Genomic DNA, 22,262 nt, shown 5'->3' with positions numbered 1-22,262 from the left:
TCAACCGAGCAACCCCGTGCGTTCGTTTTGCTCCTGAGAATTTAAGGCACACTTCTCCCATGCCTCCCGCTCGTCGGCCTAGAACTCTATCAGAGGAGTCAGATTCAGATGAACAACCGCTCTTGTGCAGGCCAAGACGCCGACCTAAGGGACACGGCTCAGTATCCGAGCCCCAACCCACAACTCCGGCATCCCGACCAGTCTCTACTTCTGTTCCTGGTTCCCAACTCCCGAGTGATCCTGTTGTGTCACCCAAAGACAGGGCTAGAGTTACAAAGCAGCCCTCTTCTCTAGTTCCCCTGCTACATAGAATGCCTAGCTCGTGCCTTCCTCCTTTCCCGAAGTGCCTCCTATACCAGTGTCCCAAGCCACCCCTACAATTCAGGCTGGATTTTCCTTCACCCGACCATCCGCCTTGACAAATCCTGATCCTAGCGAGACCACTACCGGGCCATCAACTCATCCTCCTTCAGGTAAGGCCACTGCTGGACCGTCACAATCGCAGCGCTCTCACTATCGCCATTATCAAACTGCCAAGCGATCAGAATGGGGCATGCGATTGTAATGTGGGTATAAAATATATCACAAAATGAATCACAACTAATAAAATCAACAATTGGTACCTTAATTAAATTTCCTGAAAAATTACAAGAAATACTCACCTTGTCATGTTGAAAGATACCTGGAGTGGTGATTGTTACCTCCTTTTCATCGAATAATAGTTCAAGCTCCGGTTCAAGTGATGGTTCAGGTGGTTGTACAACTTTATGTAGTGATTCTTGGGTGCTTGGCTCCATAGCACAAGTCCCTACACTTACATCTTCATCTTCATCAAATCCAGGTGATTCTTGAGGTAATGCTTCAAGTAAGCACTCCCCTACACTTAAATCATCTTCAAAAACGTGTTCAGAACCTGAATCACTAACAACATCTTCAACAACAATATCAGTAGGATCAGAAATTTGCATAATCACATAATCATCACAAAAATACTAGAAAAATCATGTGAATTGATAGAAGTAGGGTCAGGCCTGACAGAATCGCTACTTTCCATCTCTCCACTGGAGTTGTGTGCTTGCAGCTGATTGATGGATGATGCAATTTGATCTAACTGAATCTGTATGTTCTGTATCCTTGAAAATTGCTGCTCTTGATATTCGATCATTTGTTGCATCATCTCCCTGAGTTTCCATGTTGTCTCATCCATCTGAGGTTCATTTTGTTGAAAAGGTTGTGGGATAAAATTTGTTGTAACTTCTTGAAATCCATATGAATTCTGGGAGACTGGATATGGCTCAATAAATGGTCCTTGTGCACTTTCATACCTGAAACATGAATTATCCACCAAATTAGCATTAAAACCATTTGAAAATGATTCGTACCTATTTTGTTGATCCATGTTTGGGTAAATTTGATACTCAGGCTGAAAATGATAACTCTCCATTCCACCTCTAAAATTCTGAAAATATGGATCCATGCTTCTGAAATCTCCTGTTCTTCACTACAACACTAAAACTCAATGTTAGAAGACTCTAGAGCATAAAGTTTCAAACACATGAAAACATAAACAGTAAAAACACTTAATAATTTAAGAACAAGCCCACATGAAAATACAAAAAAGAATAAGCAATCATATCAATCAAGATACTAACAAAAATAAAATCAATCAATGCACAATCTAAAATTAAACACACACTACTAATTAATTCCCCGACAACGACGCCAAAATTTAGTGTTGGCCTTTTTGCATGTCACGTGGCGATCCAAATTAATTAAAATTGAAACTCATTAAAATTAAGACAAGTGTCGTAGTAAAGAGTCTCAAGTCGTGTTTTTCCAAGGATAACTAGTAAATGTGTGCTGATTCTAAAATTTGTTCCAATCAAGTTATTACATCAACAAGGTCTACTATGCTTTTCCACTTGATTTGCAACACAAATTAAATTCTCCTATAATCAAAAATAAAATCAAAGAAGATTCATTCTCATCAAACTAATATCAGTGAAGTATCATTAAACACAATCACACTAAATCCAATCAATTGAACCAAAGAATTTGTAAATCTTTGAATTGAATCTAAGCACTAACTTATAAAAATCAAAGTATCATTCCATTCACATTTACAATCAAATGCAACATTTAAATTCAAAAAAACTCAATCACAGTAACATTGAACAGAGGTAGACAACCAATAATCTCCAATTAACCATCCACCAATTAAACTCAATCACAGCTACAATTAATCTCAAGAGCTCAAATTAAACATCCAACATTAAAGCAAGATTACAATCACAAGATCAATACAATTGAGCAAGAAATTGCTGATTAAATAACCATCTACTAGTTAGCAGTTAACTCAACTACGAAATTAGAATTTCAATGAAGAAAACAGAACGGGATTATAACAAAACTAAAACAACAATGAAATTGCAAGGGAAAAGAAATCAGATCTAAAGATCCGAGCAAGTTTGAGACAATTCAAAGACAACTAATGAAGAAAACTAAAACCCTAAATGTTCCACAAACCAAATCCCCGAAATAAAACTCCTCTCAACCTGCTGTTAACAGGTATGTTTTCGGAGACCTCCTCAAAACATCCAACAAACAATCTCTGAGCTTCCAACTATCACCAGGGAATGATCACAGCTCCAGGAAACCTCCATTCGATCTCACATTCATCTAGTAATCCCATCAACCAAAGAAAATAGAGCTCAAGTTCTGAGAAATGCAAACCAGATCAATCGGCCAAATCGATCCAGGTTTGCTGCGGAATATATATTGGAAAACGTCCAGAAGCATCTGAGAAACCTCTCTTCAAGCTCTGGTGAAAGCGAATAACGCCGATCGGGAAACCTCCTCAACCGGGTATACGACGATGAAGCAGAACCCAAAATGCCATCTGGAAACCTCCCTCAAGCTCTCTGATCAACGGAAGATGGACGCTGGCAGCTCGGATATCGCCGTCGGTGACGAAGCCAACTCCTAGATCTGGAATTTAGGAACGGGAACTCGGCGCCGCTGAGTAAGAAGACGATGCTACAGTGAAGAATTCACGAACGCCCGAGCTCAAACACTGTAGCTTCTCACGCGGCCTTTTAAATCTCCTCAGATTTGATCGGACGATCCAGATTGCCCGGGCTTGATCAACGGCTGTGATGTCTTCAGATCTGGATCAAAACCCTTGGATCTTCATCTAAGGCTGAGATGTGCTTCTCATTAGGTTGGATTGACCAGATCTTCAACGGATGGCCCAGATCTGCTTGATCTTCAATGGATGGTCCAAAACACTCCAAGGCTTGATCGCTTCGTTTAGCCCTAGATTTGAGCCCAAGTGTGGTCCAATCTGATCGGGTCCATGACCTTTTTGATGCTTACAAAATAATAAACAAATATTAGCATCAAATACCATGAAAATAGGCTAATTTGCAATTAAGTCCAAATTCAAATACAATTATGAAATATGATGTAAATGTGAGATTAAGCTATAAAAAGACCATTAAAAATGTGCATTATGAATTAAAATAATGTAGCAAAATCATGGTTATCAAATCCCCCACACTTAATCTTGGACGTCTCGTTCAAGTAAAGAAAACCTAAAATCATCTCCACACAAATTTCCTAGCAATACCTAGAAGATAGTAAAAAGAATTTAACTAAGGTCATCTTAAAGATCACAAACAATCATGAATACAATCCAAACAATAATCAGTAGGTATGGTAGTTTTAATCCAATTTAAAAATTAAGCAAGATGCAATCTTACAAGGGATTTACCTATTCTAGCTCTCACACTCAAACATGTGTATAAGTAGAGCTCACTCAATGCAACTCACAACATTTCACTACCATAGGCTTGCTTAGTTTCTAATTCTCCACCACTATAAACATAGCATACATGAATCAAAAGGATTTTATCATTAAGAATTGCAATGGAGTCAAAAAGAACAATTTAAGTGGATGAAATGGCAAAAGAAAAGAATTCAATGAAAAATATGAGGAGATGAGAGTATTGGAGGAATATACTTGATGAGTTGACCATTTTGATGTGAAAAGAGATGAATACCATTTGCTGTTACCAATTCAAAGTATCAAGCTAACCTATCCTTCAATTTGAAGGCAAACATAGAATCTTGATACTCAATCTTCCATATTTGATAAATTCTTGAATGTGCCATTTTTTTTTTCTTCACTGTGTTTATTGTTTTTCCACTTCAATTCTATCACTTCAAAGCTAAAACCATCTCACATCAAATTAATGAAGAACTCCCTCCCCCACACTTAAACTATTGTCCGTCTCGGACAATAAAATACAACATGTATCCAAAAACTTGATACTTTCCTTGACACTCTCTTAGTCATTCTTCATTCTGCAGATTTACCTTTCTTCTGCTCTACCCGATTTTTCAGATTTGAATTCATTTCCAGAATAAGTTCTGGAAATTTTAGAATCTACTCAAGCCACAATCAATCAAATGTACAACTACACATTTTAAAAATCACAGCAGCCACACCAAATCTGAATCCAACTTGACAAGCAAAGTTTCCTGCTTAGTGTGTATATTTTTTTCTCTGTAAAATGACATTCCTTTTGCAAAGTTGGGTCATTCCTGAACTTGGTCCTTAACTGATCAGATGTTTGGATCAAAGTCTTGGTTCAATCTTAATGAAATTGATAACTGGTTCCTGATCAGAATCAATTTCAACAATTGGTATAAAATAGCTTCTGAATTCATTAGCTATATATGCATTTCTATTGCATTGGTGGAAAACCAAATCAAGCTTCATAGAACACCTACAGCAGATTCGATTACAACATTCTTTACAACATTCCAAAACTAAAATCAGAACAATCTAAATATCACACAACTTGAGCTCATCACTAAGGATTCTATCTTCAAAAATCCAGCTTCCAAACCTATATTATCAGAATTGATGAACCAGAGAAATTCCAGCATTTTGCATAACCACTTCTGCTATGAAGATTTCACAAAACTGCAACCATTTCTGCAACTACAGCTTACTGCTTTCCATTTCCCCTCACTATTTGAGCTACTTGATACTTCGAGACTCTGTAAAATTCAGTTTGAAAAGAATCATGGACTGAGATGAGAAACATTTGTTACATAGAGTGCAAGATCTTCACTAACTTTCTCAATAAATGTAAAGCTGGTGATAATAGATGGATACAACATCTCAAGCTAAACCTAAAAGCTATAGCTCAGCTTATAGACAACCACACCATCATGATAGGAAACTAGTTTAATGTTGTTGCTGGTCCAAATCACCATCATTCCTTTGAACAGTTCGTAACTTTCAATCTATTGATTCTGAAACAGGGACCCTTAAGTTTGTTGATATTAATTCTATTCCCATACATTTTAGCCAAATTCCCCTAGCTAGCAAGCCTTGGATGATAGCCCTTTTAATAATGAATCAAAATAGCTCAAATTCAATCCTTTCAGAATCGAATAGCAACAAAACTTGGCTCAAATCAGCAGATTACCTATGGCACAAAGCTGATCTGCATTTAAATCTGGATTCAATTCCTTTTAAAGATGCACACTTCTTTCCTTTTGAAATTCTCTACTACACTTGATTAGCATTAAGTCCTAACTTTTTTTGTTCTCTGCATTGGCGCAAACATTTCAGCTTAATTTTTACTTCCTTCTGCTTCAATAACAGTCCAAAACCAAAGCTGCAATTTATTTTAGTTCAGTTTTCAGCTTTTTTTCCTTATTTAGTGTCAAATTCCTTGTCTAAAAATCTTATAGCTCTTGAGAAGCAAAATAATCCTTTGTCAATACTAGATTAGCAACTGGGTTTCAGATTTCCTTCAATGCTGGTCTTTGTATCAATTTAGCATGTTTAGCCACAAAAATTTTTCAAAACTCCTTCATCATGTCTCTTAAGACCTTTTACAATGCATAACCGAGGGACTTTCAGGTTTCAACATCTCCAAATAGCTACAATTCATTTCCCAATTTGGCACAAATCTGCCATATCATTTGTGTTGTATAATTCTGCATTTCTGAATTCCAGCTTCTCTTAATTTTCCAACACAGATCAAATTTCAATTCAACTGCAATAAGAATTGAGAATTCTGCTCCAAAATTGTTAAGCATCCTTAACCTCAAGCAATTCAACCATCAACTTAAATTCACAAGTTCAAGAACTTCCAAACAATTAAATTCCTCCATGAATCTCAAGCATATACAATTCTCCCTATGTTCTGTTGTGTTTTGCAGGTACAAATGTCTCCCAATGCAGCAGAAAACTCTCCATTTCTAAACAATACAACAATTTCATATTCAAGCTAAAGTATTTCTGCATCCCCAACATTCGGAAACTAGATTTAATTCATTCAACTTATTTATCAATGAGATAAAAATGGCTTCACTTAGATTTAATGCATCTCCAACCCCTCATTAGTTTCTTTAGAATGTATGCCATTGCTGCTGGAAAATCAGAACTTCCTTGGTTGTAAAGTTTTGAATTTCCCACAAAATCTTACTTGCAAATTCCATTTCTGCAGATTTTTGATTTAATGGACTGGTTCCTGATTAGCTTCTAGCTTTATAACTCAACCAAACTCACTGATTTCAGAATTGAAATGTTGCTGCCAATTTCAGAAATCAGCAGCTCCTGCATTCAACTTTCCTTGAGATTGCTTATGATTAGAATCTGCAATTAACTCTGGCACAAAACAATATTAACTTGATACTTTGCTGCTGGTCAATAAACTCATTAAAATCAGCACAACAACCATAGCCTTTTGTAAATTCTGAATTTAATACCAAGCAAAACAACACCTGATTCAGGAAAATTAATAGGTATTGAATTCCTGTCAAATCCTGAATTTAGATACTCAAATATGTCAAGGACTTAAAACACCAAAGTTCATTCTCTAGAAGAGGTCCTGCTGTACTATTAACAGCAGTGATTCAATTCAGAATTCAAATTCCATAATTAATAACCAGCAAGTTCTTCATCAGCTTTTACTGTAATTTCAACTGGAAGTGTTGTGTGTCAATTGCAACTTGATACTTCAAAATTCTGTCCAGCAGGTTTGTAAAGAATTGAAAGATAGTAACATTTACTTGAAACTCAGATTCAGAAGTTGTCTTTGTGCATAAATTCCATAGAAATAAACTCACATAGTCCAAGTTGATACTTCAATTTCAGGTATAAACTTTACTATAAAAGATTGCAGTTTCAAGCTTGATTCTTGCAGATTTATGTTTCTCCAGCCTACTCTAAGCACGCCTTTTCATTGACACAAGCAATGTCCAGGTTCAGTCATGTTCACTAGCATTCCTTCAGCCTTTCATTACTCCACAATTTCATATCTATTCCTGCAGAATTCAGCACAACAACATCTCCACTTACTGTCCTCAGTACCCTTCACTACCCCAACTTGCTTACTTCAGATCAGAACTGGAATGACTACTGGTCACCTTTCTGATCAAGTGTTCTTCATTGGGCCTCATATTAACATTTGAAAGCTTCCCTTAACAGCAACAATCAGGCCAACTTGCTGGTTTCTTGCACTACAATGGAGCTGGACAATTTCTAGAACCTCTTCCATTATAGCTGAATGCTTTGACTCACAGTAGATTTAAGAAGATTGGCAACCCAAATGGTAATGGGAAACCAAATGCTTTACTTGAACTTTTATAGGTAGAATGCTTATAACAAATTCTGGCACACAACTGATACCCCAACTCAAACTTTAATTCTGCACATTCTGTGAAATTCCAGCACTGCAAAAACCCATTTCCATTCCCTCTGTTTCCTGATTTTTGCTAAATTAAAGGAGCTTTCTGAGATGGAAATCATATATTCAATCCCTAATTGAAGGTCCAGATTAGGAATCACTACAGCTCATGGGCAGCAACATAATCGAATGCTCAGATTTCAGCATTACAAAACCTTTTTCATCTTATATCTTCAAATAGATTGAGTGTATCACCAAAGTAACAATTTCTAGAATTCATGACTATTTAAGCTTGCTCTATACTTGAATAAACTCAAGGAATGGTTAAGTTTAGCATGCAATCTAATGAACCATCAATTCACATCTTCCCTATTCAGAAAAACATTCCACTCCAATCTCAAAATTCCCAATCTCATGAACTTTGAACATATGTAATTTCCTCCCCCACACTTAATTCTTTGTCCATCTAGTCGATTCAACTCACCAAGAATTCAACCAAAACTCCCAATGAAAGAATGACAAGCAAAGATAATAAAGAATTCAAATTCTAGATGGAAACGTTTCAAGAAAATTATGGAGAAAGGAATTAGAATTTATGATGAAACGAAAATGACAAATATCCTTCATTTCATGCATACATATGCTATTGTGACTTTGAAAAGAGGCAAAGCAAGTTCTAGAGTTTAATTTGCTATGAGTGCATGCCACACAAAATAAAATAGTGATTAGGCTTTAAGTGGTCCTCTCTAGGTGATTTTCATGCAATCCAGCTCAATTTATCAAATTAGAGTCCACCACCAAATTAACCAATATCATGTAAGAAAAATATCCAATCATGTAAAATGACCTAAAGTTGATGATCAAATTTAAGAAGCTTTTACCATCTTAAAAGCATTACTTAAGAAATTCCCATGAAGACTTTTTATTAAAAATGAAATGCTATATACTAACAAAATGTAAAGTATGAAAGTAAAGTGTGGAAGTAAAATGCAAATGCAAAGTATGAAACTAAAGAAAGTTGCACAAAAAGAATTTATTAACAAAACATGAATTAAAATTGCAAAAGCAAGTGAAATTGGAACCAACTCCCCTTTCATTCCGGTGGTCGAAGAAGATTGAGAAGAATAATCCATGCCGGAAGTGGAGTAACTTTGTTTGCGATTAACTTCTTTTTATTGACCATTTTTCCATTGCAAATTCTCTATAGAGGTCTGAGGCGGTTCAGTGTAAGCATCCACTCCGGAAGCTTATGTTCTCCTATAACATCAATCAAAGAAAACGTCTCCCACACGCCTGTGGGATAAAAAGAAGATAGTAGGAAAGTATTAATGTGGGTATAAAATATATCAAAAAATGAATCACAACTAATAAAATCAACAATTGGTACCTTAATTAAATTTTCTGAAAAATTACAAGAAATACTCACCTTGTCATGTTGAAAGATACCTGGAGTGGCGATTGTTACCTCCTTTTCATCGAATAATGGTTCAAGCTCCGGTTCAAGTGATAGTTCAGGTGGTTGTACAACTTCATGTAGTGATTCTTGGGTGCTTGGATCCATAGCACAAGTCCCTACACTTACATCTTCATCTTCATCAAATCCAGGTGATTCTTGAGGTAATGCTTCCAGTAAGCACTCCCCTACACTTAAATCATCTTCAAAAACGTGTTCAGAACCTGAATCACTAACAACATCTTCAACAACAATATCAGTAGGATCAGAAATTTGCATAATCACATAATCATCACAAAAATACTAGAAAAATCATGTGAATTGATAGAAGTAGGGTCAGGCCTGATAGAATCGCTACTTTCCATCTCTCCACTGGAGTTGTGTGCTTGCAGCTAATTGATGGATGATACAATTTGATCTAACTGAATCTGTATGTTCTGTATCCTTGAAAATTGCTGCTCTTGATGCTCGATCATTTGTTGCATCATCTCCCTGAGTTTCCATGTTGTCTCATCCATCTGAGGTTCATTTTGTTGAAAAGGTTGTGGGATAAAATTTGTTGAAACTTCTTGAAATCCATATGAATTCTGGGAGACTGGATATGGCTCAATAAATGGTCCTTGTGCACTTTCATACCTGAAACATAAATTATCCACCCAATTAGTATTAAAACCATTTGAAAATGATTCGTATATATTTTGTTGATCCATGTTTGGGTAAATTTGATACTCAGGCTGAAAATGATAACTCTCCATTCCACCTCCAAAATTCTGAAAATATGGATCCATGCTTCTGAAATCTCCTGTTCTTCACTACAACACTAAAACTCAATGTTAGAAGACTCTAGAGCATAAAGTTTCAAACACATGAAAACATGAACAGTAAAAGCACTTAATAATTCAAGAACAAGCCCACATGAAAATACAAAAAAGAATAAGCAATCATATCAATCAAAATGCTAACAAAAATAAAGTCAATCAATGCACAATCTAAAATTAAACACACACTACTAATTAATTCCCCGACAACGACGCCAAAATTTGGTGTTGGCCTTTTTGCATGTCACGTGGCGCTTCAAATTAATTAAAATTGAAACTCATTAAAATTAAGACAAGTGTCGTAGTAAGGAGTCTCAAGTCATGTTTTTCCAAGGATAACTAGTAAATGTGTGCTAATTCTAAAATTTGTTCCAATCAAGTTATTACATCAACAAGGTCTACTATGCTTTTCCACTTGATTCACAACACAAATTAAATTCTCCTATAATCAAAAATAAAATCAAAGAAGATTCATTCTCATCAAACTAATATCAGTGAAGTATCATTAAACACAATCACACTAAATCCAATCAATTGAACTAAAGAATTTGTAAATCTTTGAATTGAACCTAAGCACTAACTTATAAAAATCAAAGTATCATTCAATTCACATTTACAATCAAATGCAACATTTAAATTCAAAAAAACTCAATCACAGTAACATTGAACAGAGGTAGACAACCAATAATCTCCAATTAACCATCCACCAATTAAACTCAATCACAGCTACAATTAATCTCAAGAGCTCAAATTAAACATCTAACATTCAAGCAAGATTACAATCACAAGATCAATTCAATTGAGCAAGAAATTGCTGATTAAATAACCATCTACTAGTTAGCAGTTAACTCAACTACGAAATCAGAATTTCAATAAAGAAAACAGAAACGGGATTATAACAAAACTAAAATAACAATGAAATTGCAAGGGAAAAGAAACTAGATCTAAAGATCCGAGCAAGTTTGAGACAATTCAAAGACAACTAATGAAGAAAACTAAAACCCTAAACGTTCCACAAACCAAATCCCTAAAACAAAACTCCTCTCAACCTGCTGTTAACAGGTATGTTTTCGGAAACTCCTCAAAACATCTAACAAACAATCTCTGAGCTTCCAACTATCTCCAGGGAATGATCACAGCTCCAGGAAACCTCCATTCGATCTCACATTCATATGGTAATCCCATCAACCAAAGAAAACAGAGCTCAAGTTCTGAGAAATGCAAACCAGATCAATCAGCCAAATCGATCCAGGTTTGCTGCGGAATGTAGATTGGAAAACGTCCAGAAGCATCTGAGAAACCTCTCTTCAAGCTCTGGTGAAAGCGAATAACGTCGATCGAGAAACCTCCTCAGCCGGGTATGCGGTGATGAAGCAGAACCCAAAACACCATTTGGAAACCTCCCTCAAGCTCTCTGATCAATGGAAGATGGACACCGACAGCTCGGATATCGCTGTCGGTGAAGAAGCCAGTTCTCAGATCTGATATTTAGGAACGGGAACTCGGCGCCGCTGAGTAAGAGATGATGCTACAATGAAGAATTCGCGAATGCCCGAGCCCAAACACTGTAGCTTCTCACGCGGCCTTTTAAATCTCCTCAGATTTGATCGGACGGTCCAGATTGCCCGGGCTTGATCAACGGCTGTGCTGCCTTCAGATCTGGATCAAAACCCTTGGATCTTCATCTAGAACTGAGATGTGCTTCTCATTAGGTTGGATTGACTAGATCTTCAATGGATGGCCCAGATCTGCTTGATCTTCAATGGATGGTCCAAAACACTCCAAGGCTTGATCGCTTTGTTTAGCCCTAGATTTGAGCCCAAGTGTGGTCCAATCTGGTCGGGTCCATGACCCTTTTAATGCCTACAAAATAATAAACAAATATTAGCATCAAATACCATGAAAATAGGCTAATTTACAATTAAGTCCAAATTCAAATGTAATTATGAAATATGATGTAAATGTGAGATTAAGCTATAAAAAGACCATTAAAAATGTGCATTATAAATTAAAATAATGTAGCAAAATCATTGTTATCAAATACCAACAACTCATAAATATGGATCTTCAGTGCGATGGTTGTCGGAGCTGCTTTTGAGGGTTGAGGAGACGTTTTCTGAGCAGCTCGAAGAAGCAAAAGTCGTTCGTTGTGTTGTTCTGAAGCTTCTGGTCGAGGCTACTTTTATAGGCTGTTCCATCGCCCGGAACCCCTCCGAGCGCTTGGACCACATGGCTCGGCCACTCCGCGTGCGCCACATCAGCTTGCAGATAACTTTTGGGTTTCAGGCGCCCGGACCAGCTCGGGGCACCCGGACTCTGGGCGCCCGGGTCATCTTTCTCCAGCCCTTGTTTTCTTTAAAACAAAGTTAGTCTAGGCAAAAACAATATACATATAATATAAAATTATGACAGCCTCTAACTGTCCAGTTCTGACTTAGAGTTTCGTCGAAAGTCTGGGTCGAACCGACGCTTATTGTTCCCTCACTGGGGAACGCATCCTCACCTACTCTTCTCAGGAGAGTTTACATGTTGCAAGCCCAGTCCTCCTGACCGACTGGACTTTCTGCCTAGGGTTACCACCCTCTAGGGTTTTCCTCAGCCTAGGGTTACCACTTCCTAGGATTTTCTTCAGCCTAGGGTTACCACCCCTAGAACCTAGGGTTACCACCCCCTAGGACCTAGAGTTACCACCCCCTAGGACCTAGCGTTACCACCCCTTAGGATTTTCCACCTACCTAACAACAGCTAGGACTTTCACCATCTAAGGTTATCGCCCCCTGGGACCTAGGGTTACCACCCCCTAAGGTTTTCCACCTGCCTAGAATCCACTAGGATTTTTGCCTAAGACAACTTAGGACTTTCCTGCAAACTCAACAAACCTTGTTAGATAACAAGACAACTTATCAAAACACATGTTCGATTGTCGGATGCTTCCCGCACCAACAGAGTCGACCAGTGGCTCTAAACCCTTGCACGTTCGGTCGGGAAGAAGTCAGCTTCTTGTCAAACGGCAAGAGCAGTGAACATCATAGTTGACTAGTAGCTCTAAACTCCAGAACACTCGATCGGGAAAGAAAGTGGAAGAACATACTAATCATTCAGTCAGTTGGACTTGTAGTCTCCTTCAACTAAACTTGAGAGGAAGATTTGTGATATGGTGATAAAGAAGAGCCCCACCAAAGATGGATCAAAGTAGGGAAGAATGGCTGACGTGAAGGTCAAAGTCAAGACAAGGTAAAGCCTAAGTCCACTGATCGGGTGTAGTGGGTCGATCGGACGTCACTGTCTAGACGACAGTCCATGGAGGACCTGTGACTGCAATTGAGAAATCAGCCATAAATCCCATAGACTACCATCCCATCCGATCGAGATTCATGGCTAATAGATGAAAGGCATCCCTCCGACAACAGAAAAGTCGAGTGAAGGAAGCTAGCTCTGTTCAGCATGACTAAGCAGGGAGATCCCTACCGAGCGGCCACAGGCCAATCTACAACAGGACCCACCTATATATCTTATCGTACCCTTTTGGAGGTTTACACCTTCGACAACAGAGCATGCTAGTAGACAAATCGTACTTAAGAAGTTTCTAGCATGTCACATCAAGAATGTGCATGCTCGCTTAAGGAATTGTGTGCGGGACACTTTTTGACTAGTCTTTTCCTAGGATGCTTTGAAAAATATGTGCATGCTTTAAGATCTGTGTATAGACGCTATAGTGATACTATAAAAGGGGATTGTAAGATCGTTGCACTAAGAGGGGTTGAATAGTATTCGTGGCTTTCGCTTTCATTTAAAAACTCGAGAGATAAGTAGCAGAAGAAGAAAAGAATAACAGTAAATAATATGCTAACACAATTATGATTTACTTGGTTCGAAGTCTGTGACAACTTCTACTTCAAGGCCCGCACTCGTTGAGTGCTTTTGATGGACAATCACTAATCAATCGTAAAGTATTACAATATGATTTAAGTACATGCAATTTCAAATGAAACAAGACCAACGACTTGAAGGATCAAATCTTTAGCGCAGTCGTCATCAGAGTAGCTTTCGGGTGTCGTAGAGGCCTTATCACAACGTGCAGAAGTGAAATATGATTAGAATGTTGTAATGAAGTTGCTGGTTGAAATCTTCTTTTATAACCCCTTCCAGGCGCCTTGAACCTCCCCCAGACGCCCCCATAGGGCTGACATGGCGTGCTCTTGTCGAAACTCGATCTGGCAGAAGTTATCCACCTCCGAGAGCTCGGACCGTGATGTAGGTCTGCCAATCATCGCGCTCTAGCTCGCTGTGAAGATCAATTTTCAACCGTCTGGGCGCCTAGAGCAACTCTAGGAGCCCAGACCGTGAGGGCGCTTGGCCATGTGAGGCCTTGCCTGAGTGCTGTTTTGGAAAAGGCATCCCAAGTGCCCAAGCAGTTCCGAGTGCCCGGACCACCATTTTCTGTACTTCTATTTTCTACAATCAAGGTTAGTTAAGCAAATAATATTTAAAGAATGATAAGCTTTGACAGCCTTCGGACTGTCCAATTATGACTTTGAGTTTCGTTGAAACTCTATATCAAATTGATGCCTACTACTCCCTCTTCGGGGAATACATCCCCACCTACTCTTCTCAGGAGAAATTACCTTTTGCCAGATCAGTCCTACAAACTGTCTGGACTTCTACTTAGCATCTGAGGCTTCAAGACTTTTTCGCTGGATGTCCGATCCCCGATCCGTCTAGTCTTCCACCTGGTGTTTGCAAGCCCCAGGACTTCCACCTAGAATCCGTGACCCTAAGATTTCGCTTGACGTGCTCGACCTACCAAGACTTTGCCCAGTCTCTCAAACCAGGACTTCGTTGCCTAACCGTAGCTAGGACTTTCCTTTGTCTAAAATCACTTAGGATTTTCCTACATACTTAGTTTAACTTGTTAGATCACAAGACAGCTTAACTTTGAACTCTTTGCTATAAACAACACTTAGATTTGATCATCTAGTATTTTCTGCACTAACAATCTCTCCCTTTTTGATTATGACAAAATAATTTAAAGTTAAGTTAAAATAAGTAAAAACCAGATAAATGACAAGTAAAGCTAAGTAAGTATTCTTACAAGTAGATATAAACTTTTTCAAAAGCTATGTTTCTAAGTTTTTGAAATAGAACCAAGAATTCTTTAAAGAGTTCAAAACTCCCCCTGAAACATTACATTTTCTTAGCTTTAACATACTTAGTTAAGTACTTAATCTTCGAAATGATTTTGATAAAAATGCTGTTAAGTACTTAACTTTAAAAATACTTAGTTAAATATTTAACTTTAAAAAGATTTTTATAAAAAGTTAGTTAAGTACTTAGCTTTTTAAAAAAGTGTTGATAAAGACTCAATTAAATACTTAGTTTTAAAACACTTATTTAAGTACTCACCTTCAAAAAGATTTTGATAAATCGCAATTAAGTACTTAGCTTTAAAAAGATTGAGTTAAATATTTAGCTTTAAAAAGTTTTTTATAAAAACTTAATTAAGTACTTAGATTTTAAAAAAATAATAATAAATGCTCAGTTAAGTATGTAGCTTTAAAATACTTGGTTAAGTACTTAGTTTCAAAAAGATTTTGATAAAAACTCAGTTAAGTACTTAACTTTAAAATACTTAGTTAAGTACTTAACTTCAAAAAGATTTTGATAAAAAGTCAGTTAAGTACTTAGTTATAAAAAATGTTTATAATAACATAGTTAATTACTTAGCTTTAAAAAGAAACTTCCTAATAAGATTTTTTTTTTAAAAAAAAAAGTTAAGAGCTTCATTTAACTTTAACTTAACTTATTAAAACTTAACTTTGATTATTTGCTTGATGTATATCAAAAAGTATTTCAAAAAAAGAGAGAAAAAGTTAAAAAAAAAAATAATCTCCCCCTTAATACTTTAAACAAGTCTAAGTAAATGCTTTTAAATTTGAGGGAAAAGTTCTTGTTTCTTATCCTAGAGTCCAAGCATGTAATACCGGCAATTAGGATTTTCCTTTGCCTAAGATTACTTAATACTTTTCTGCATACTTAGTTTAATTTGTTAGATTATAAGACAGCTTAACTTTGAACATTTTGTCATAATCAACACTTAGGTTTGATCATCTGATGTTTTCTGCACTAATAAGGGTTTCCATTCACAGGTGGAGGTATGCAACTTTGTTATTCTATACGCTCTATCTATATTTTTCTACTATTTTCCACTAAGTCGAGAACTGACTTGAGTGTCAGAAGATTAACGTTAGAAACTCTTTCCTAACTTGGCACTAACACCTGTTATGTTATAAGACTGCATCAAGTCATCACCTAATCAACTTTGGAGCCATATATGTGTTGTCATCTTCTCTACTTTTGACCGGATCAATTTTATTGGGACGAACTGAGAGAGAAGGAAAGGCAATTAAGCCGAGAAGAAAAGGCAGGGAAGCTTATTGTTTTACCATAGTGATCCCGTCCGGAAGCTGAGTCGGATGAAGGCGGGCCGCGAGGTCGCTGGTGTTGACGGAAAGTCGTTGCGAAGCTGGGTCGATCTGGCACCCTCTGGGAGAGCTCACACGAGCGGATGACGCCGGGGGGGGGTGGTGACGGAGATAATGAAGTAGAGACTCTGCACACACTCAGACGAGCCCACCAGTCATTAGAGACCAGAAACCAGGGAAAAAGTCCCCGGGTCAGGCCCTCCGACCCTCAAGTCAGGTACTTTTTTCCCAGAAACACAGAGAAAGGATGAAAAATAGAAGACGAGTATGGAATGACGAGTGAGCATACCTCCGTAAGGGACAAAGCATCCCTTTTTATACTGCAACGGATGTTTCTGGAGTATGGGTGTCAGGGAATGTCGGATGTCAGGCTTTGTCTGGCGGTGGATGACACGTGGCGTCCTTCTATAGGTCTAGGAAGGAATCCTAGGGCTGTACACACCAGACCATTGACATATTCTCTGATAGGCAGTGATTATTCCCTGACAAGTTGTTACGATTCCTTGGCTTGTTTGTCGTGTAGCGTCCGACCCCCTTATTCTATTGTTCTTGTATTGGCTCTTTATACTTGATGATCCCAACCTGTGGGTGCAGACCTGTAGCTATCCTGAGTCCCGACCTGTATGCGTCGGTCTGCTTCCGCTTATCCTGAGTCCCGACCTGTATCCTTAGTTGGCCCTATTTCGACCTGTACACTTTGATCCCTGTACTTGGTGCCGCAAGGCTAGAAACCCTGACCTGTATCCTTGGTTGGCATAATCTCGACTTGTACACTTTGATACCTGTATTCGGTGCCGTAAGGCTATAAGTCCTGACTTGTATCCTTGGTTGGCACAATCCCGACCTGTACGCTTGTCCATGTATCCCATGCCGCAAGGCTAGAAGCCCTGATCTGTATCCTTGATTGGCACAATCCCGACCTCTACGCTTGTCCTTGTATCTTGTGCCGCAAGGCTAGAAGCCCCGACCTGTATCCTTGGTTGGCACAATCCCGACCTATACGTTTTGATCCCTGTACTTGGTGCTGCAAGGCTATAAGTCCTGACCTGTATCCTTGGTTGGCACAATCCCGACCTGTACGCTTGTCTATGTATCCTATGCCGCAAGGCTAGAAGCCCTGACCTGTATCCTTGGTTGGCACAATCCCGACCTGTACGCTTGTCCATGTATCCTATGCCGCAAGGCTAGAAGCCCTGACATGTATCCTTGGTTGGCACAATCCCGACCTGTACGCTTGTCCATGTATCCTATGCCGCAAGGCTAGAAGCCCTGACCTGTATCCTTGGTTGGGACAATCCCGACTTGTACACTTTGATCCCTGTATCCGGTGCCGCAAGGCTATAAGTCCTGACCTGTATCCTTGGTTGGCATAATCCCGATCTGTACACTTTGATCCCTGTATCCGGTGCCGCAAAGCTATAAGTCCTGACCTATATCCTTGGTTGACACAATCCCGACCTGTACGCTTGTCTATGTATCATGTGCCGCAAGGCTAGAAGCCCTGACCTATATCCTTGGTTGGCACAATCCCGACCTCTACGCTTGTCCCTATATCCTGTGTCGCAAGGCTAGAAGCCCGACCTGTATCCTTGGTTGGCACAATCCCGACCTGTACTTTTTGATCCCTGTACTTGGTGCCGCAAGGCTATTAGTCCTGACTTGTATCCTTGGTTGTCACAATCCCGACCTGTACGCTTGTCCATGTATCCCGTGCCGCAAGGCTAAAAGCCCTGACCTGTATCCTTGGTTGACACAATCTCGACCTGTACACTTTGATCCCTGTATCCGGTGTTGCAAGGCTATAAGTCCTGACATGTATCCTTGGTTGGCACAATCCCGACCTGTACGCTTGTCTATGTATCCTGTGCCGCAAGGCTAGAAGCCCTGACCTGTATCATTGGTTGGCACAATCTCAACCTGTACGCTTGTCCCTGTATCCTGTGCCGCAAGGCTAGAAGCCTCGACCTGTATCTTTGGTTGACACAATCCCAACCTGTACATTTTGATCCCTGTACTTGGTGTCGCAAGGCTATAAGTCCTGACCTGTATCCTTGTTTGGCACAATCCCGACCTGTACTCGAGTCCTCACTCAACACAGGTCCAGTCTTGAGACGCCATTCGTGCCTAACCCCGCCTATCTTGCAACTGGGCCCCTTGAACTAAACGTAGGCCGGATCCTTGACCTCCACGTGAGTCAGACTTTTGACCACCACGTAGACTTAACTTCTGACCACCACGCAAGCTTGACTTCTGACCTCCACAAGAGCTTGACTTTTGACCATACCGCGGTCTTGACTCCCGACCACGTCATCTCTCCGACCCCACGATCACGCACCGTATCACATAGCATGGAAGCATGCACCATAATCGTGTGAGGCGGCGAAGACATGATCGCGGCCTCGGGAGCGGTTCCAGAATGGGAATCCACCAGGGATCAACTCGACTGCTTTTACGAGGAGAGGACAGGCGTGGTGGAAGTCGGGGAAGCCATTGATGGTGCTAAAGTTGCAGGACACGTATACAAGGAGGAAGAAGAAGTCCGCTTCCTCCGAGTCGAGCACGCAGCTGGAGTACTGCAGCAACGCCTCGTGGATCGCCACCTCCGCCGCAAAGTGAGTACGACACTGTTCGTTGGCGAGCCAGTCGGTGTTGAGCCGGGAGGGAAGCTCATAGATGTACACTGTAGGCAATGAAGAGTGGAAAGGTGGAGTTTTGGACTCAATTAGAGCTCGACCTGGGAGATCGGGGTTAAGACGGAGGGGGTGGAGAAAGAGGAAAGAGGAGGAGGAGGTGGTGTAGAGGAAGAAGTAGATGGAAAGAGAGAACCAGAGAAGCCACTTGTAGTGCTTCTTGAAGGAGAGAACTTTATGAGTGTGATGGGGAGCTTGAGTTCTTCTGGCCATGGAGGAAGACGTCGATCATTTGAGCCGAGAAATGGAAGGTTAAAGGAGGAGGTGAGATGGGGAGGTGCTTTCATCAGACAAGCAGCTGGAGGTGGGGTGGATGTGAAGAAGGGAGAAATGGCCATGGAAGTTGGAGGAAGTTAGCAGATGATGGGGATGAGGCGACGGCCATGGAGATGATGATGGTGAAGCTTGGTAAAGGTTGTCTAGTTTAGCGGCATTGGATTTGTGACGCGTTCTTCTACATGTTCGGTTGGCGCACATATAAACTAGTCGGTGGTATATAATATATATATATATATATATATATATATATATATATATATATATATTTTCTTGTTCGTTGAACATAATAAAAATGCAGTAGTTATGTTTTTTGTAAGTATTTTAAAAATAATCTTTTAAAAAATGTTCATTAGTGTCAAACCAGTCAATTGCTTTAGTAAAATAGGATTAGGATTTCGGACTAACTGTTGCTTACAGGAACAATCTGACTGTGGGATAGGAAACGAGCTGATTCTTCCAGATTCTACTGTATAAGTTTTGATCCATCCTCCTAAAGCTGAACCCTTAACCACTTCTGCTTTGTGGAGCATTGGCATTGCTCCGATTACTCATCCAAGGTATATCATCTGTACTAATCCCAAGTGCAGTGCCATATTTGTTTTTTAATGATCACTAAACAAGTGGTCAGCAGATAATTCTATCTATGTTGAGGAGTCAGAAAACTCAATTTGGGCCAGTTATACTCGACCTAGTTTTCAATTTGTCATTCAACAGTAGCCATACGATGACTTTGATCTTCCTAGGTGCAAATAAGATCCAAACTTTAGGTGGGTAAGATCTCTTTGTACCTGACGCAGATGAAAGTAGGGGCTCCACTTGGTATGTCCAGAATTTGGTCAACATAGACCCAAGCCACGCGACACGATTAGAGACGTGGTCAACATGTACCCTGCATATTGGTTTGGTCGGGTTGATCGGTGGTGAGCTCGGATCAAGTCAGGTCAACTTGACTTGACTAGGTCAACCCAATCTCGGACTAGATCAGTACCTAATTCAGTCATGAAGTTGACACTAAAATTGCCATTTGTTGTCCATTTACAGAATGGCTCATCCAAGAGTACAACATTCCACTTATCATTGGCCACTCTAGCTTTAATTGCCATTGCTATGATGCATGTGACTATTCTCTTCTTAAGTCCAAGACCCAGATAAAGGATTGAAAGCTCAACTAACATAGTTTAATATCTGCAAAGCGTTAGGACTTAAAAAATCCAGGACACTCAAAAGTTAAAAGTTAGTTAGAAGATCACTTATCCAACCAGAAGTATTTGTTGCCGATCACCAACATTTCTACCAATACTTACATATATATAGAATCTCTAATTTTCATGAGATCTCTCCATGCATAGGATCAGATCCTATCAACTTGAAGGAAGAGGTCTCCACATCTCATGCAGGTAGTTTTAACAATTTTGGCCAACCTAGATGGTGTTTGTTATCATCAAATTCCACCACCAGACGCTCAAAGAGCCCAATTCTGAATGTTCAGATTTAAAAGTACTCCAAGACCACCCGCTTCAGTTGGTTAAATACATTTGTGCAAAGGTATTATTAAATGACTCCCTTGTGAAGGTGCAATCGTTTCCTCCGCTTCAGTTGGTTACCTTCATTACACTAGTTTAATAGCTCAGTTGCTGTCATAAAGCAGTATTTTTCCCATTTCTCTCTGTGAAGAAAATTTAGAATCACTTATCAAGAAGCTAATTGCAGTGCACAACTACCTCGAATAAGGTAGCGACACCACCACCTTCCCATTATATTTTCTAAAAACCACCTCTACATCAAAACTCACATCCTCAAATATAGTTGCTTAGATGTCTAGCGATCTATATACATGTGCTTGTATTTTTTCTAAAAACCACCTCTACATCCATCAAAACTCACATCCTGAAATATAGAGAATGTTGGACATTACATCTGTTGCAATGTTAGGAAGATGAAGAGGTGTCATTCATCTTCATCTTTCTCCATTAAAGCATCGATTTGTAACTGATGCTTGCTTTCTATTTATACTGGCGTCCAAGAGCAATCAGGGGAAGAAGAAAAGGGAGTGAGTGCAACGGTGATCAGTGCGACGGTGAGCAAAAGAGAACGTCTTGTGGTCGGGATTTGGTTCGTGAAGAATCTGAGGAGGTTTCAATCGATGATCTTCTCAGCGATAGCAGCAGTGTCTTCGCCGGCAGCTTCTTTGATTTCTTCTCGGGAGATCACTGTGAGTGTTTACAGTTTTATTTCCTATTTATTTCATACATATAATAGGCAACAATGGTATCAGAGCGATGCCTAATGCATGAAACTTATCTCTTCATATGAAAAATGTCTCTGTTGCCATCGCTAGGCAAGATCACGACTGGGCCGCGGTATGATACCATTGTCGAGTCCTGAGAGGTTTCCAGCTATCGGCTTCTGTAGTCGGAGAGTGTCGGCGACCACATCGAGAGGTTGACAATCATCAATCACAGCAACCGCGTTCGTCGCAGCAGAGGAAGAGAGTGTCGCGGTCGCGACAGAGAAGAGAAGAAGAAGTTTAATCGATTAAAATATATCTTAATTTGTTGTATCTTTTTGACAACATGAATCGAACATAAAAATAAAGTTGTAACCACTCACATTAATCTCTTGAAGAAATCAAAGAAGCAGCTGGATGTCGCTGCTGTCGGTAGCACGATCACAAGTAACCGGAAAGTACTTCAAGGTTCACAAGCCAAATCCCCAGAGCCCAGGACATTCTGCTTTGACTCTCTAATCACCTCGATCTCTCTCCTTATGTCTCTCCTTTCTCATGGCTTGGATGCACTATTTATAAGATGACTAAGGAAGACGAAGGG

At 39.4% G+C, this 22,262-nt stretch overlaps 1 protein-coding gene across 1 annotated transcript; it reads right to left on the bottom strand.

Annotated features, from left to right (window-relative positions):
• Positions 1–16,585: 16,585 nt before the first annotated feature.
• Positions 16,586–19,622, bottom strand: LOC121973199 (probable glucuronoxylan glucuronosyltransferase F8H). The gene has a single exon (XM_042524768.1). It carries the CDS (start codon positions 19,366–19,368, stop codon positions 18,805–18,807), a length of 564 nt encoding a protein of 187 aa, XP_042380702.1. The 5' UTR covers positions 19,369–19,622; the 3' UTR covers positions 16,586–18,804.
• Between the last annotated feature and the right edge of the window lie 2,640 nt (positions 19,623–22,262).

This window comes from Zingiber officinale, chromosome 4A (genome assembly GCF_018446385.1).
Source record: "Zingiber officinale cultivar Zhangliang chromosome 4A, Zo_v1.1, whole genome shotgun sequence".
In the NCBI taxonomy this organism is placed as follows: Eukaryota; Viridiplantae; Streptophyta; class Magnoliopsida; order Zingiberales; family Zingiberaceae; genus Zingiber; species Zingiber officinale.
The sequence above is the reverse complement of the archived record's forward strand: the minus strand, read 5'-3'. Positions and strand labels throughout refer to the sequence as shown.